The 15,955-nt window shown below is 38.6% G+C and overlaps 1 protein-coding gene across 3 annotated transcripts in view; it reads right to left on the bottom strand.

Annotated features, from left to right (window-relative positions):
• FGF12 (fibroblast growth factor 12) overlaps nucleotides 1-15,955 on the bottom strand; it is a 613,055-nt gene that overhangs the window by 226,077 nt on the left and 371,023 nt on the right. For all 3 annotated transcript variants that reach the window (XM_005675116.3, XM_005675114.3, XM_013963800.2), the window contains one exon: nucleotides 13,828-13,938. In XM_005675116.3, the coding sequence (XP_005675173.1) occupies nucleotides 13,828-13,938 (111 nt within the window). The remainder of the gene's footprint in view (nucleotides 1-13,827; nucleotides 13,939-15,955) is intronic.

Here is a 15,955-nt window from a genome sequence, read left to right as displayed (position 1 = left end):
TTTATGTGTATAACTCCCCAGATCTTTATATACACCTTGAGAATATCACATAGGAATTTGCAAACTGAAGATTTCCTGCCAGTAACATACCTTTAAGAACAAATGGTATTTATGGAAGTGGAATCTGTCGATCAGATTTTCTGAGCACACATTTACTTCTATATGAGAATTAAAGGAAAGACTATAAAAAGCTTACAGATTCTCTCTTCCTCTCATTTTGTAAAATCAGAGATTGCATAAATCCCAGATAGTTTATGTGACTTGCTGAAGACCAACGCACCATTCACCTCACAGTGCTAGGAGAAGGCTAAAGATAATATAAGTCCTTAGTTCTTCTAGGAATACACTTGGTGACATAGCTCCCATAAGATTCTTTAACCACTATATACACTGTCTATATATATAAATATGCCACATATAGTCACAGAGCAGCTAGGAAAAGGACAATCTCAAATGGCTCATGTTTTACTTTACTGACCAGAGGGTAAAAGTCTTAGGGTCAAAAGGAAATACATAAACTGGTACAATGCCAAGGTTAAAAAAAAAAAAAAAGGCTGAGGAGTTATTTCCGTATGAACACATGTGAATGGGTAAACTATTTGAGGAAATAATTGGTTCTTGTTCAAGCTTTCCGCAAATATTATTTGAAGGAGCAGTCTTTAAAACTGAAACACATTCAACAAAAACAAATTTCTAACAAACATCCATCACTTTTCTTCTAGCTATGAAAGCCAAAACGCAATATTTTTTCTTTATTTAAAAAAAATCAAGTGACGTAACTGCATTCATAAGCTAAGACTGAATATTAATTTTGCTCTTTAAAAGGCATGCCACTATAAGAGTAACAACATTACATGTAACAAAGTGTTGCTCAGAATTATATAAATAACCTTGCTTAAAGAAAATCAGCAGGATAACGCACGAATTTCTTTTGCTTTTCATCCGACTTGTAGGTGTGATTTCACACATACAAATTGTGATATATTCTTAAAGTATAGACGACACTAGAAGAAAATAATATCCCCCTAACTGGATATGGCACAGCTTTTGATCGCCCATGACTACTATAATGTATATGTTTGAGTAGGTGAAAGTGATGTCGATGTCCAGAAAGGTCCCTTGTTAAGAAAACAGAACATCTTTACAATTATTTGCAGAATCCCTTATGTCCTTAATGATTTTCCTCAACTAACAATTTGGATCATGTTTTTGTTCATCGTTTAGCAATACAGAGCTTCTGTTGGGTTTGGCTGTGTCTATATACTTATGATTGGTGGTATCAAAACATCATATGTTTAGTATTGTATAGAAAACATAGCTGGATGAGTAAATTTTTAAATTTCCACTTGGATTCATAAAACTCAGATACAGGCCTTTTTGAAAGATACTTTTTATGCTGAAATCATAGAGAACTTAATACAGTCATCAAATCTAAAGAAACTGTACTTGTAACTAGTAGCTAGGAACACAAAATATTAGAGGCCTAGAATCAAAAATTAAGAAATAAAATTATAGATAAATTAAACATAAAGTATAAAAATCAAACAATTCCTTACTAAAACATGGGAGGGTTTTTTCTTTTTTTTTTAATAATCTTGGAATGAATGAAAGCTTTCTAAACAGAAAAATTTGAAGGCATAAATGCATATTTAAAATAAAGTAAAATAAAGCATGTCAAAAAATTTAAAGACAACAAAATGAGTGAAGGCATTTACAATTCACATAACAATGAGCTGATTTTTAAAATATAGATTTCCTGCAAATGATAAAATAGACACTTAATATAAATAAATGTAAACAAACATTTCATAGAAAAAGAACTGCAGATGGCTCATAGAATATATGAACAAGTGTTCAACCTAACATATAATAAGAAAACAAAGTTTATGATTTTAGATAACAAAAAATCAAAAGTTTGATAACACACTGTGTTGACTAATAAGGAAACAGCCACCCTCAGTGTAAATTTGTATGATGGAGAATAAATAGGTATTTTTCAAAGACATAAAAAGCGCAAAACCTTAACCAAACAATATCTCTTTTAAGCATCTATCCAAATATGCTTGCACACATACAGAATGACTTCTGTACATGGATATTGTTTATAGCATAGTTTATATTAGCAAAATTAGAAAGAACTAAAATATACTTCAAGAGGAAACTAGGTTAAATAAAGTATCCTATTTAAATATGTCCTAATATGGAAAAAGTCTTGTAGCTACAACATTTAAAGTTATGAAAAAGTACTCAACAAGATGATGGTAGTGGTTTAGTCACTCAGTCGTGTCCAACTCTTGCGATCCCATGAACTGTAGCCCACAAGGCTCCTCTATCCCTAGGATTTTCCAGGCAAGAATACTAGACTTGGTTGCCATTTCCTTCGCCAGAGGATCATCCCCACCCAGGTATCAAACCCAGGTCTCGGGCTCTGCAGGAAGATTCTTTACCGATTGAGCTACCAGGGAAGTGCTGGTAGATAATAGACAGATATAGAAATATTAATACACATATATGTATAATATTGTGTATGTCTGTAATGCACAGACTGCATCTGAAAGAATACCAAGAAATGTGGCCAAGTGGCAGAGAGGAGAAGCACAGAAAGTCTCTTTTGACTGTGTTAATGCGTTCTAGCCAAAGAAATACATCCACACATCTGTGGTTGAACAAAGTTGGGTTTACTGACCCTCAGTAAAGAAGAAAAGTAATGCTCAAAATTCTCCAAGCCAGGCTTCAGCAATACGTGAACCAAAAAATTCCTGATGTTCAAGCTGGTTTTAGAAAAGGCAGAGGAACCAGAGATCAAATTGCCAACATCCGCTGGATCATGGAAAAAGCAAGAGAGTTCCAGAAAAAACATCTATTTCTGCTTTATTGACTATGCCAAAGCCTTTGACTGTGTGGATCACAAGAAACTGTGGAAAATTCTGAAAAACATGGGAATACCAGACCTCCTGATCTGCCTCTTGAGAAATCTGTATGCAGGTCAGGAAGCAACAGTTAGAACTGGACATGGAACAACAGACTGGTTCCAAACAGGAAAAAGAGTACGTCAAGGCTGTATATTGTCACCCTGCTTATTTAACTTATATGCAGAGCACATCATGAGAAACGCTGGACTGGAAGAAACACAAGCTGGAATCAAGATTGCGGGGAGAAATATCAATAACTGCAGATAAGCAGATGACACCACCCTTATGGCAGAAAACAAAGAGGAACTAAAAAGCCTCTTGATGAAAGTGAAAGAGGAGAGTGAAAAAGTTGGCTTAAAGCTCAACATTCAGAAAACAAAGATCATAGCATCCGGTCCCATCACTTCATGGGAAATAGATGGGGAAACAGTGGAAACAGTGTCAGACTTTATTTTGGGGGGCTCCAAAATCCCTGCAGATGGTGACTGCAGCCATGAAATTAAAAGACGCTTACTCCTTGGAAGAAAAGTTATGAGCAACCTAGATAGCATATTCAAAAGCAGAGACATTACTTTGACAACTAAGGTCCATCTAGTCAAGGCTATAGTTTTTCCTGTGGTCATGTATGGATGTGAGTTGGACTGTGAAGAAGGCTGAGAGCCGAAGAATTGATGCTTTTAAACTGTGGTGTTGGAGAAGACTCTTGAGAGTCCCTTGCACTGCAAGGAGATCCAACCAGTCCATTCTGAGGAGATCAACCCTGGGATTTCTTTGGAAGGAATGATGCTAAAGCTGAAACTCCAGTACTTTGGCCACCTCATGGGAAGAGTTGACTCATTGGAAAAGACTCTGATGCTGGGAGGGATTGAGGGCAGGAGGAGAAGGGGACAACAGAGGATGAGATGGCTGGATGGCATCACTGACTTGATGGACGTGAGTCTGAGTGAACTCCGGGAGTTGGTGATGGACTGGGAGGCCTGGAGTGATGTGATTCATGGGGTCGAAAAGAGTCGGACACGACTGAGCGACTGAACTGAACTGAAAGAAGAAAAATACACACCATGGCAGGACTGAGGTGTTTTAGTTAGTACGGTGTAAGCAAGGACTTTCAGATTTGGTCTCAAGTGATTTTTAAGGAGAAAAAAAAGCAAGCGGATTTATTCTGGGTTGAATGCTCTATGGATGCAGGTATAATTCTATAATTGGATATCTTAATAATTCTTATCTGGATGGCAAGAAGAATATAGTAACATCAGTTCCTGGCAATAAAGCTGTAGCCATCTATATAAACCAGGGTAAAGCAATATTTGATCATTTTGTAGTTTGGACATCTTTCTTGTTTTTGTCTACATTCAGATGTAATTACAGAGTGGTCTCATTTTCATCCTGATCCATCACGGTCACAATGGCCTTTTCTGATCTGGTGTCCTATGAAACTGTTTATATTCAACAGAAGCACACCAAGGCCTGCTGGTAGTACCAATCCAGCTCATGGCTGTTAAGCACTGTTTTACTCTTTTTCAACTGTATACCCTTTTATGTGCCTTTATAATTTTTTTATCATATATTTATCTATTCAAAATAATTTTTAAACGAATCTTAAGACTGAAGGAGACCTTAAAAGTCAGTGAGGTCTGAGACCGTCGCAACCATCATCATGTTCTTCACCTCCCACACCAAAGGACTTTTGTTTTTTGTGTTTTTTTCCCATAAATCCTCTACAAGTACTAGTACAGCATCTGCTTGACTATCTCCAGTTTCACCATTGTACTCATTTATCAGGCAGCTCATGCCATAGTCAAGCGGCCCTGAATATTTTTGTTCAGAGAACAAAGGGAACAATGCATTTGGTTATAATATTTTAATTGTTTTCACCCCAGCATGTTTGACCTCTTCAAATGTATCTTCTTCTATGGTAACCAGTGAGCAGAATAATTACCTTTCTAATTTTATGTAAAATATTCCTATTAATACTCTCCCAACTGCAATTGTCTTTTTTGTGTGCCAGTGTTTCAACACTGTTCTGCATCTTTTATTATCATTACATTTGCAGAGATTTTTATCTGTTGCTGCTGACAAACCCATTTGGCTTTGTACTCAATTACATGTAATTAGTCTTTTCTTCATGAACAAAAGATCAGGTGTCCTATTAATTCAATCCAAGATGCTATGGTAAGGTTGGCTGGACCCAATGATGTCTACTGAACCAAACATCACACTTCTGACAGATGCTCATAGTAACAAGATTTTTTTTCAAACAATCAAATGCTTTTACTCCTGCCCACACAAAGTACAGAAAGAAAATGCATTTTAACAGCTTAGAGGTTTATAATTTTCTATTAAAAAGCATGACTACAATTTAAAGCATTCTCTGATATTTTTGCATCAATCCACACTCAGAAAAGGTAAAAATAAAAGTAACTTGTTTTCACTGGAAAATTTTAATTAAAATATTTGGGGGGGGGTGGTATCAGAAAAAAGTACATTAGTCGAAAAACTGGCAAAATCGGAATAAAGTCTATAACTCAATTAATAGTACTTACCAAAGTTAATTTCCTGGATTTGATCATTGTAGTGTTGTTACATAAAGTGGTGCCCATTAGGGGAAGCTAGGTGAAGTGTACACTGGAATTTCCTATGTTATTCTGTAATTTCTCTAAAGTCTAACATTATTTCAAAAGGAAATATTAAAAAATACTTAGGTGGATAGACAATGATCTACAGAAACTTTTACACATATACATAAGGACAAATGAATTCATTTGTTTCATCTTTTGTTGAATGCTTACTATGTATTAATGATTATTCTAGATTCTAGATCAAAACAAAATCTCTTCAGTCAGGAAAATTATATTCTCTGGGGAAAGAGATAAAAAATTAACAGCAACAATATACATTTTAGGTCATCATAGGAGCTACAAATAGAAGAAAAAACTGGGGTAGCAGAACAGAAAGGTCAAGGTGAAATGTTTAATTTTATTAAGGATGGCCAGGGAGGCTTCTTCAACATCTACAAGATATATTTTAGCAGCACTGTTTGTAACTGCCTTAAAATATAAATGCTTATTATCCATCAAAAAGAGAATGGATAAATTATTTTGGTCTGTTCATGCAATGGGATACTTTACAAAAATGAAAATGAATAATATAAAGTAAATATATCACTATATATCATTGGATGACCTTGATATTGGGGGGAAAATACATAAAATTATGTATGGTAATGTTCCTCTTAAAGTTTAAAACCATGCAAAACAATGTCAAAAATGATGTATACAATATATGCATCATGTATATATGAAAAATGTACTTCTAAACCTGAATGGAAATTTTTTAAAAAAGTCAAATTCAGGATAGTTGTTATACCTGGTACTGAAGGGGAAAAGCAGGATTCCACCATTTCAAGAGAGCATACTGCAACTTCAGATGTAATGATGTTTTAACTAAATGTTAGGCCAAGGGTTGGGTATCCAAGTGAATTTAGTAAGTTTTATTATTTTGTATATTTAATCTCCTTTTAATACCAACCTTTCAATAAATGTAAACAGTAGTTTATTTTAATAAAAGATAAGATATTTTAAGTTTGTGAACTTAGTTTCTAAAAGTATGTGACCAAATGTAGTACCCTCAGTGTGTGTGTCATACATAATGCCATTATCCCTATAACTACACACACCTATATATACACACACACATCTGTTTGTATATCAGTTTGGTTCAGTTCAGTCACTCAGTCGTGTCCGACTCTTTGCGACCCCATGAATCGCAGCACACCAGGCCTCCCTGTCCATCACCAACTCCTGGAGTTCACTCACACTCACGTCCATCAAGTCAGTGATGCCATCCAGCCATCCCATCCTCTGTTGTCCCCTTCTCCTTCTGTCCCCAATCCCTCCCAGCATCAGAGTCTTTTCCAGTGAGTCAACTCTTCCCATGATGTGTCCAAAGTACTGGAGTTTCAGCTTTAGCATCATTCCTTCCAAAGAAATCCCAGGGCTAATCTCCTTCAGAATGGACTGGTTGGATCTTGCAGTGCAAGGGACTCTCAAGAGTCTTCTCCAACACCACAGCTCAAAAGCATCAATTTTGGTGCTCTGCCTTCTTCACAGCCCAACTCTCACATCTATACATGACCACTGGAAAAACCATAGCCTTGACTATACAGACCTTAGTCGGCAAAGTAATGTCTCTGCTTTTGAATATGCTATCTAGGTTGGTCATAACTTTTCTTCCAAGGAGTAAGCGTCTTTTAATTTCATGGCTGCAGTCACCATCTGCAGGGATTTTGGAGCCCCCAAAAATAAAGTCTAGCACTGTTTCCACTGTTTCCCCATCTATTTCCCATGAAGTGATGGGACCAAATGCCATGATCTTCGTTTTCTGAATGTTGAGTTTTAAGCCAAGTTTTTCACTCTCCTCTTTCACTTTCATCAAGAGGCTTTTTAGTTCCTCTTCACTTTCTGCCATAAGGGTGGTGTCATCTGCATATCTGAGGTTACTGATATTTCTCCTGGCAATCTTGATTCCGGCTTGTGTTTCTTCCAGCCCAGCGTTTCTCATGATGTGCTCTGCATAAATGTATACATTTACATGCGGTTGTCGATCTACATTAGCCATTGACCCAGCATTTGGAGAGACAGCACTTTCAACTATTTTCCTAAACACGTTGAAGCAAGTGTTTCTGTTAGGCCACACTTTCACCTGCCTGCCACTGCTCTATGATAATTGTCATGCGCTCACAGGACAGCTGTCTGGGTTACAGCTGCATCCTATTAAACTAGGTATGGCTATTTGGCTCACTTGAATCTATCTTCATAAATTTATAATTTTTCAATCTTTCTTTAAGTTGGGTGGCTGGTGCTGACAGAGGATACTAATGCTTTCAACTCCAGCCACCACATCTTATAGAAAAAGAAACCAGATCAAGGGATGCCTCAGAGACAGCAGGGGGTGACACAACTAAGTAACATCCTTGATGCTTTCCATCTATACTTGTAGCTTCACTAAATTTGCATTCAAGTTCAGATGCAATAAATGGAAATTATACATGGAGAGGAAAGCATCCTTATTCATCTGGACACAGGGAAAACCTTAAATCATTTAAAGAATGCATTTCCACAAACAGAAACCAACAATGTGAAACACAATAAGCAAATCAACTCCTCAGCAGAAAATGGGCTCAAATTGTCTATAATACGATCTTTTCTTTATTGTAATTCATATTTTGTAACGTGTAACATTAAGTAAACAAAGAATAACTTAGAAGGGGTGGATAGGAGCATTTTCACACTCTAGGGATCATTGGAGAAGGCAATGGCACCCCACTCCAGTACTCTTGCCTGGAGAATCCCATGGGTGGAGGAGCCTGGTAGTCTGTAGTCCATGGGGTCGCTAAGAGTCAGACATGACTGAGTGACTTCACTTTCACTTTTCACTTTCATGCATTGGAAAAGGAAATGGCAACCCACTCCAGTGTTCTTGCCTGGAGAATCCCAGGGACAGAGGAGCCTGTTGGGCTGCCGTCTATTGGGTCGCACAGAGTTGGACACGACTGAAGTGACTTAGCAACAGCAGCAGCAGCAGGGATCATAGAATTTCCCTCAGATCGGTGTTTTTCCCTGGTGGCTCAGCTGGTAAAGAGTCTACTCACAGTGCAAGAGATCTGTTTTCAATCCTTGGATTAGAAAGATGCCTTGGAGAAGGGAATGGCTATCCACTCCAGTATTCTTTCCTGGAGAATTCTATGAACAGAGGAGCCTGGTGGGCTACAGTCCATGGGGTTGCAAAGAGTCAGACATGACTGAGAAACTAACACTTTCAACATAAAATATCAAGCTTTTAGATTACCTTATTCAGTTGGATAGAATGTCAATCTGACCACAAGTGAAAGAAACAAAGAAAGTGAAAGAAAGTCTGACCCAAAAAACCACATTTATCAGAAGACAACTCAACTGGGTATAGATTTAATGAGCATTTACTATGTGGCCAGTGACCAGTAATAAAGATCTAGCAGTGAATACAAACTTTGGGAAACAATATAATGTTCTACATATTTTTAGAAAACTAGGAATTTCCTCCCCAAGTACCTATATATGATTATGCAGAAACTGAAAGGTATGATGAGAGTGCTCATTCCTGACTCTGAGGCTTATAATAAAAATGCTTCTGAAATGCAAATACACTCTGTCAGACCTTGATGATTTGGTAATTATCAAACTTGTCAGCCATATAGTTAAATTAGTTAAACACTACTTTCAGAGATGTCATAAATAATCTTTTAATACTTTGAAATTTCATTTCAAAAAATTATAAACAAAATTGCATTTCTACTGGTATTTTATCATTTTATTATCATATAAACTGTAACATATAATATTTTAATATAGTTTTTTTTAAATCAATAAATTTGGCCTCAGTCAAGATGAAATAACATGTAATATACAAATGTATATTTCAATATTTACTTTGAGAAGTAATTTTATTCTTCCAGAAATGATGTTCTAAGACTTACTATCCGTTCAGTTCAGTCACTCAGTCGTGTCCGACTCTTTGCGACCCCATGAATCACAGCCCGCCAGGCCTCCCTGTCCATCACCAACTCCTGGAGTTCACTCACACTCACGTCCATCGAGTCAGTGATGCCATCCAGCTATCTCATCCTCTGTCGTTCCCTTCTCCTCGTGCCCCCAATCCCTCCCAGCATCAGAGTCTTTTCCAATGAGTCAACTCTTTGCATGAGGTGGCCAAAGTACTGGAGTTTCAGCTTTAGCATCACTCCGTCCAAAGAAATCCCAGGACTGATCTCCTTCAGAATGGACTGGTTGGATCTCCTTGCAGTGAAAGGGATTCTCAAGAGTCTTCTCCAATACCACAGTTCAAAAGCATCAACTCTTCGGTGCTCTGCCTTCTTCACAGTCCAACTCTCATATCTATACATGATCACAGGAAAAACCATAGCCTTGACTAGATGGACCTTAGTCAGCCAAGTAATATCTCTGCTTTTGAATATGCTATCTAGGTTGGTCATAACTTTTCTTTCAAGGAGTAAGTGTCTTTTAATTTCATGGCTGCAGTCACCATCTGCAGGGATTTTGGAGCCCCAAAAAATAAAGTCTGACACTGTTTCCACTGTATCTACATCTATTTCCCATGAAGTGATGGGACCGGATGCCATGATCTTCGTTTTCTGAATGTTGAGCTTTAAGCCAACTTTTTCACTCTCCTCTTTCACGTTCATCAAGAGGCTTTTTAGTTCCTCTTCATTTTCTGCCATAAGGGTGGTATCATCTGCATATCTGAGGTTTTTGATATTTCTCCCGGCAATCTTGATTCCAGCTTGTGTTTCTTCCAGTCCAGCATTTCTCAAGATGCACTCTGCATATAAGTCAAATAAGCAGGGCGACAATATACAGCCTTCAGTTCAGTTCAGTCATTCAGTCGTGTCCGACTTTTTGCGACCCCATGAATCGCATCACATCAGGCCTCCCTGTTCATTATCATCTCCCGGAGTTCAGTCAGACTCACGTCCATCAAGTCTGTGATGCCATCCAGCCATCTCATCCTGGGTCGTCCCCTTCTCCTCCTGCCCCCAATCCCTCCCAGCATCAGAGTCTTTTCCAATGAGTCAACTCTTTGCATGAGGTGGCCAAAGTACTGGAGTTTCAGCTTTAGCATCATTCCTTCCAAAGAAATCCCAGGGTTGATCTCCTTCAGAATGGACTGGTTGGATCTCCTTGCAGTGAAAGGGATTCTCAAGAGTCTTCTCTAACACCACAGTTCAAAAGCATCAATTCTTCGGTGCTCTGCCTTCTTCACAGTCCAACTCTCACATCCATACATGACCAAAGGAAAAACCATATCCTTGACTAGACGGACCTTAGTCGGCAAAGTAATGTCTCTGCTTTTGAATATACTATCTAGGTTGGTCATAACCTTTCTTCCAAGGAGTAAGCGTCTTTTAATTTCATGGCTGCAGTCACCATCTGCAGTGATTTTGGAGCCCAAAAAAATAAAGCCTGATGTACTCCTTTTCCTATTTGGAACCAGTCTGCTGTTTCATGTCCAGTTCTAACTGTTGCTTCCTGACCTGCATATAGGTTTCTCAAGAGGCAGGTCTGGTGGTCTGGTATTCCCACCTCTTTCAGAAATTTCCACAATTTCTTGTGATCCACACAGATAAAGGCTTTGGCATAGTCAAGAAAGCAGAAATAGATGTTTTTCTGGAACTCTCTTGCTTTTTCTATGGTCCAGCGGATGTTGGAAACTTGATCTCTGGTTCCTCTGCCTTTTCTAAAACCAGCTTGAACATCTGGAAGTTCACGGTTCATGTACTACTGAAGCCTGGCTTGGAGAATTTTGAGCATTACTTTACTAGCATGTGAGATGAGAACAATTGTTCAGTAGTTTGAGCGTTCTTTGGCATTGCCTTTCTTTGGGATTGGAATGAAAACTGACCTTTTCCAGTCCTGTGGCCACTGCTGAGTTTTCCAAATTTGCTGGCATACTGAGTGCAGCACTTTCACAGCATCATCTTTCAGGATTTGAAATAGCTCAACTGGAATTCCATCACCTCCACTAGCTTTGTTTGTAGTGATGCTTTCTAAGGCCCACTTGACTTCACATTCCAGGATGTCTGGCTCTAGATGAGTGATCACACCATCATGATTATCCAGGTCATGAAGATCTTTTTTATACAGTCCTTCTGTGTATTCTTGCCACCTCTTAATATCTTCTGCTTCTGTTAGGTCCCTACTATTTCTGTCCTTTATCGAGCCCATCTTTGCATGAAATGTTCCCTTGGTATCTCTAATTTTCTTGAAGAGATCTCTAGACTTTCCCATTCTGTTCCTTTCCTCGATTTCTTTGCATTGATCGCTGAAGAAGGCTTTCTTATCGCTTCTTGCTATTCTTTGAAATTCTGCATTCAGATGCTTATATCTTTCCTTTTCTCCTTTGTTTTTTCGCCTCTCTTCTTTTCACAGCTATTTGTAAGGCCTCCCCAGACAGCCATTTTGCTTTTTTGCATTTCTTTTCCATGGGGATGGTCTTGATCCCTGGGTCTCCTGTACAGTGTCACAAACCTCAGTCCATAGTTCATCAGGCACTCTGTTTGTCAGATCTAGGCCCTTAAATCTATTTCTCACTTCCACTGTATAATCATAAGGGATTTGATTCAGGTCATACCTGAATGGTCTAGTGGTTTTCCCTACTTTCTTCAATTTAATTCTGAATTTGGTAATAAGGAGTTCATGATCTGAGCCACAGTCAGCTCCTGTTCTTGTTTTTGTTGACTGTACAGAGCTTCTCCATCTTTGGCTGCAAAGAATATAATCAATCTGATTTCGGTGTTGACCATCTGGTGATGTCCACGTGTAGAGTCTTCTCTTGTGTTGTTGGAAGAGGGTGTTTGCTATGACCAGTACATTTTCTTGGCAAAACTCTATTAGTCTTTGCCCTGCTTCATTCCACATTCCAAGGCCAAATTTGCCTGTTCCTCCAGGTGTTTCTTGACTTCCTACTTTTGCATTCCAGTCTCCTATAATGAAAAGTACATCTTTTTTGGGTTTAGTTCTACAAGGTCTTGTAGGTCTTCATAGAACCGTTCAACTTCAGCTTCTTCAGCATTACTGGTTGGGGCATAGAACTGGATTACTTTGATACTGAATGGTTTGCCTTGGAAACAAACAGAGATCATTCTGTCGTTTTTGAGATTGCATCCAAGTACTGCATTTAGGACTCTTTTGTTGACCACGATGGCTACTCCATTTCTTCTGAGGGATTCCTGCCTCAGAAGTAGTAGATATAATGGTAGTAGATATAATGGTCATCTGAGTTAAATTCATCCATTTCAGTACATTTTATTTCGCTGATTCCTAGAATGTCGATGCTCACTCTTGCCATCTCTTGTTTGACCACTTCCAATTTGCCTTGATTCATGGACCTGACATTCTAGGTTCCTATGCAATATTGCTCTTTACAGCATTGGACCTTGCTTCTATCACCAGTCACATCCACAGCTGGATATTGTTTTTGCTTTGGCTCCATCCCTTCATTCTTTCTGGAGTTATTTCTGCACTGATCTCCAGGAGCATGTTGGGCACCTACTGACCCGGGGAGTTCCCCTTTCAGTATCCTATCATTTTGCCTTTTCATACTGTTCATGGGGTTCTCAAGGCAAGAATACTGAAGTAGTTTGCCATTTCCTTCTCCAGTGGACTACATTCTGTCAGACCTCTCCACCATGACCTGCCCATCTTGGGTTGCCCCGCGGGCATGGCTTAGTTTCACTGAGTTAGACAAAGCTGTGGTCCCAGTGTGATTAGATTGACTAGTTTTCTGAAGGTTGGCAGTGAGGACATACCCTTCATCCAAGGTAAGGAGCAGCAGCTGCGCTTTGCTGGAGCAGCCGTGAAGAGATACCCCACGCCCAAGGTAAGAGAAACCCAAGTAAGATGGTAGGTGTTGCAAGAGGGCATCAGAGGGCAGACACACTGAAACTATACTCACAGAAAACTAGTCAATCTAATCACACTAGGACCACAGCCTTGTCTAAAGACTTATTATAGTATTCTTACTATTTGGTTCTAGGATTAAAACACTACCTTGCGCTGGAAGGTAGCCTTGTTTCCGTTAATACTTAACATCATCCTGACTACAAACAATGGAATGAGAGGAAATTCTTGTCCACTGAGCAGTCAGAACTTCTTCAAGCCTCCGACCTTCTTATCGAATATATAAGCTCTATCCATTACTGTCTGTTTGCTATAAGAATCATACCAAAAAGGAGAAAGGAAAAGACAACTAGCTTACTAGTAGTTCAACAGTTCCAAAGGCAGCCTGGCTGTGCTTTAAGTCTAAGAGACACTAAGCCATACATCTGATTGTAATTGGATTGCACGAAGCTAATGTTCCTTACTGTAGTCACTGTTTTCGTCTTTGGTCCCATCGATGGTACCATCTGGGTGCATCTGCAGGAAATATCCCTGCTGGCTGAATAACCTTGTCACAATTCCTTTCAGCTGGGGTTCTGCAAAACAAAATGAAATGATTATTCAAGTTTTTATTTGGTTTGTAAAAATGCACACTTGCAAATTATCAAAAACATCCCCTAAGTCAATGCATAAATGCCAGTGGTTTAAATACTGAAGTAACTATTTGGGAAAAAGGGATTTTGGTAACACAGCTTTACTTTTTTTCTCTCTCTAAAGGCAGATCCATAACATTCTGCAACAGTAAATCAAATATAAATGAATAAAACTGAAAGTGAAAGTCAGTTGTGTCTGACTCTTTGTGACCCCATGGTCTATACAATCCATGGAATTCTCTAGGCCAGAATACGGGAGTGGGTAGCTTTTCCCTTCTCCGGGGGATCTTCACAACCCAGGGATCAAACCCAGGTCTCCCACATTGCAGGTGGATTCTTTTACCAGCTGAGCCACAAAGGAAGCCTAAATGAATAAAAGCTAATTATGATTAGGAAAATACAGAGGTGTGCTAAAAAATGGGTTATTTTTCTCCCTTGTGCATCTAGTGTCTGGCTTCAATATACCACCAAGCTTGTGGTCCATTCCAGAATACTGCTCAGACCAAACTGCCAGTGTAATGCCTCAGCTTTCAGCAGTCATAATCAGGTCCTGGAAGACTTCTATTTCTGCTGAATGATAACCATCTATCAGAAACCCCTGGTTTTAAAATTCTAATCAAATTCAGTCTTGGATGAGATCCATAGAATAAAGTTAAACCCTCCATGGCCATGAGATGTCACTGGAAAGTATCTGGAAACAGATTTCATCTTCAGTAAATACATCACCAGAGTAAGACCCAATACCATGTAAGTCATTTTTCCAGTACAAAAAATAAATAAATAAAAATCAAGCCATATATATTTCTGTAAATATTTCAAACTAGATGTGGTCTTCAGCTTTTAAAATTCCCTACACACTAATACCATCAAACTGATCTTTGTATAATACATTTGAATTTTTGTATAGCTGCTAACCATAAATATTTAAAGCTTTCTCATTGTGGTACTAACTGCAGCAACACTCTATTTTCTACAATATCACTACCATCTTTGTCTCTACTTTAGTGTTTGGTAAAAATTAGACTACTCCAGCACACTTATAGGGGGCTTTCCAGGTGGCTCAGTGGTAAAGAAGCCATCTGCCAATGTGGGAGATGGGTCAAGAAGATGCCCTGCAAAGGAAATGGCAACCTGCTCCAGTATTCTTGCCTGGAAAATCCCATGGACAGAGGAGCCTGGAAGGCTACAGTCCATGGGGTAGCAAAGAACTGGACAGGAATGAGCGACTCAGCACATGCACACACAAACATGCACCATATTTACTGTCCTAATTATTCCATTAAAATTAGTAGTAAAAGAAAAATGCTGCTTCAGCTGACAAAAAAAATGAGGTGAGGATGGGAATCATATGATTGGTGATGTAGTTATATGTTATCTTCAAAAGAGCAATCAAGGAATTTCAACTGAGAGTCAGTTCCTTCACCAACTTATTAAATCAATAATTATTCAGAATCTCTTTTAGGTGGGGGGGCAGGCAATATGCTAAGTACTGTGTGTTAAACTAAACACATTCATTGATGGTTGAATCTAAATAAGAGTTCCAGTTAAGGATTAAGTGCAACAAACTCTTTGGGAACAGACCTGCTCCCTACGACCATCATGTCTTTTACACCTACGACTAGATCACACATACTTGGGAATGCGAGGTGACGCCTGTATAAACATATCTTCTACAAAGCAGTCCTAAAAGTAGAAAAGATGCCCCCCGCAAAAAAAAACTGGTAATTATGAAGCAGGGTATTAAAGAGAACTAAACTGGAAATTAGGCATTCTGATTGATAACTATGAATTAACACTGTGGGTTAAACAAATTCAATATATTTTAAATGTGTAGGCATTACTCAGACTGGGGCTTTGTAACAACCTAGAGCAGTGGGATGGGGAAGAAGGTGGCAGGGATATTCAAGAGGGTGGGGGACATAGGTATACCAATAGCTGATTTATGTGGATGTTTGGCAGA

The sequence above is a fragment of the Capra hircus genome, chromosome 1, assembly GCF_001704415.2.
Source record: "Capra hircus breed San Clemente chromosome 1, ASM170441v1, whole genome shotgun sequence".
Lineage (NCBI taxonomy): Eukaryota > Metazoa > Chordata > Mammalia > Artiodactyla > Bovidae > Capra > Capra hircus.
The sequence above is the reverse complement of the archived record's forward strand: the minus strand, read 5'-3'. Positions and strand labels throughout refer to the sequence as shown.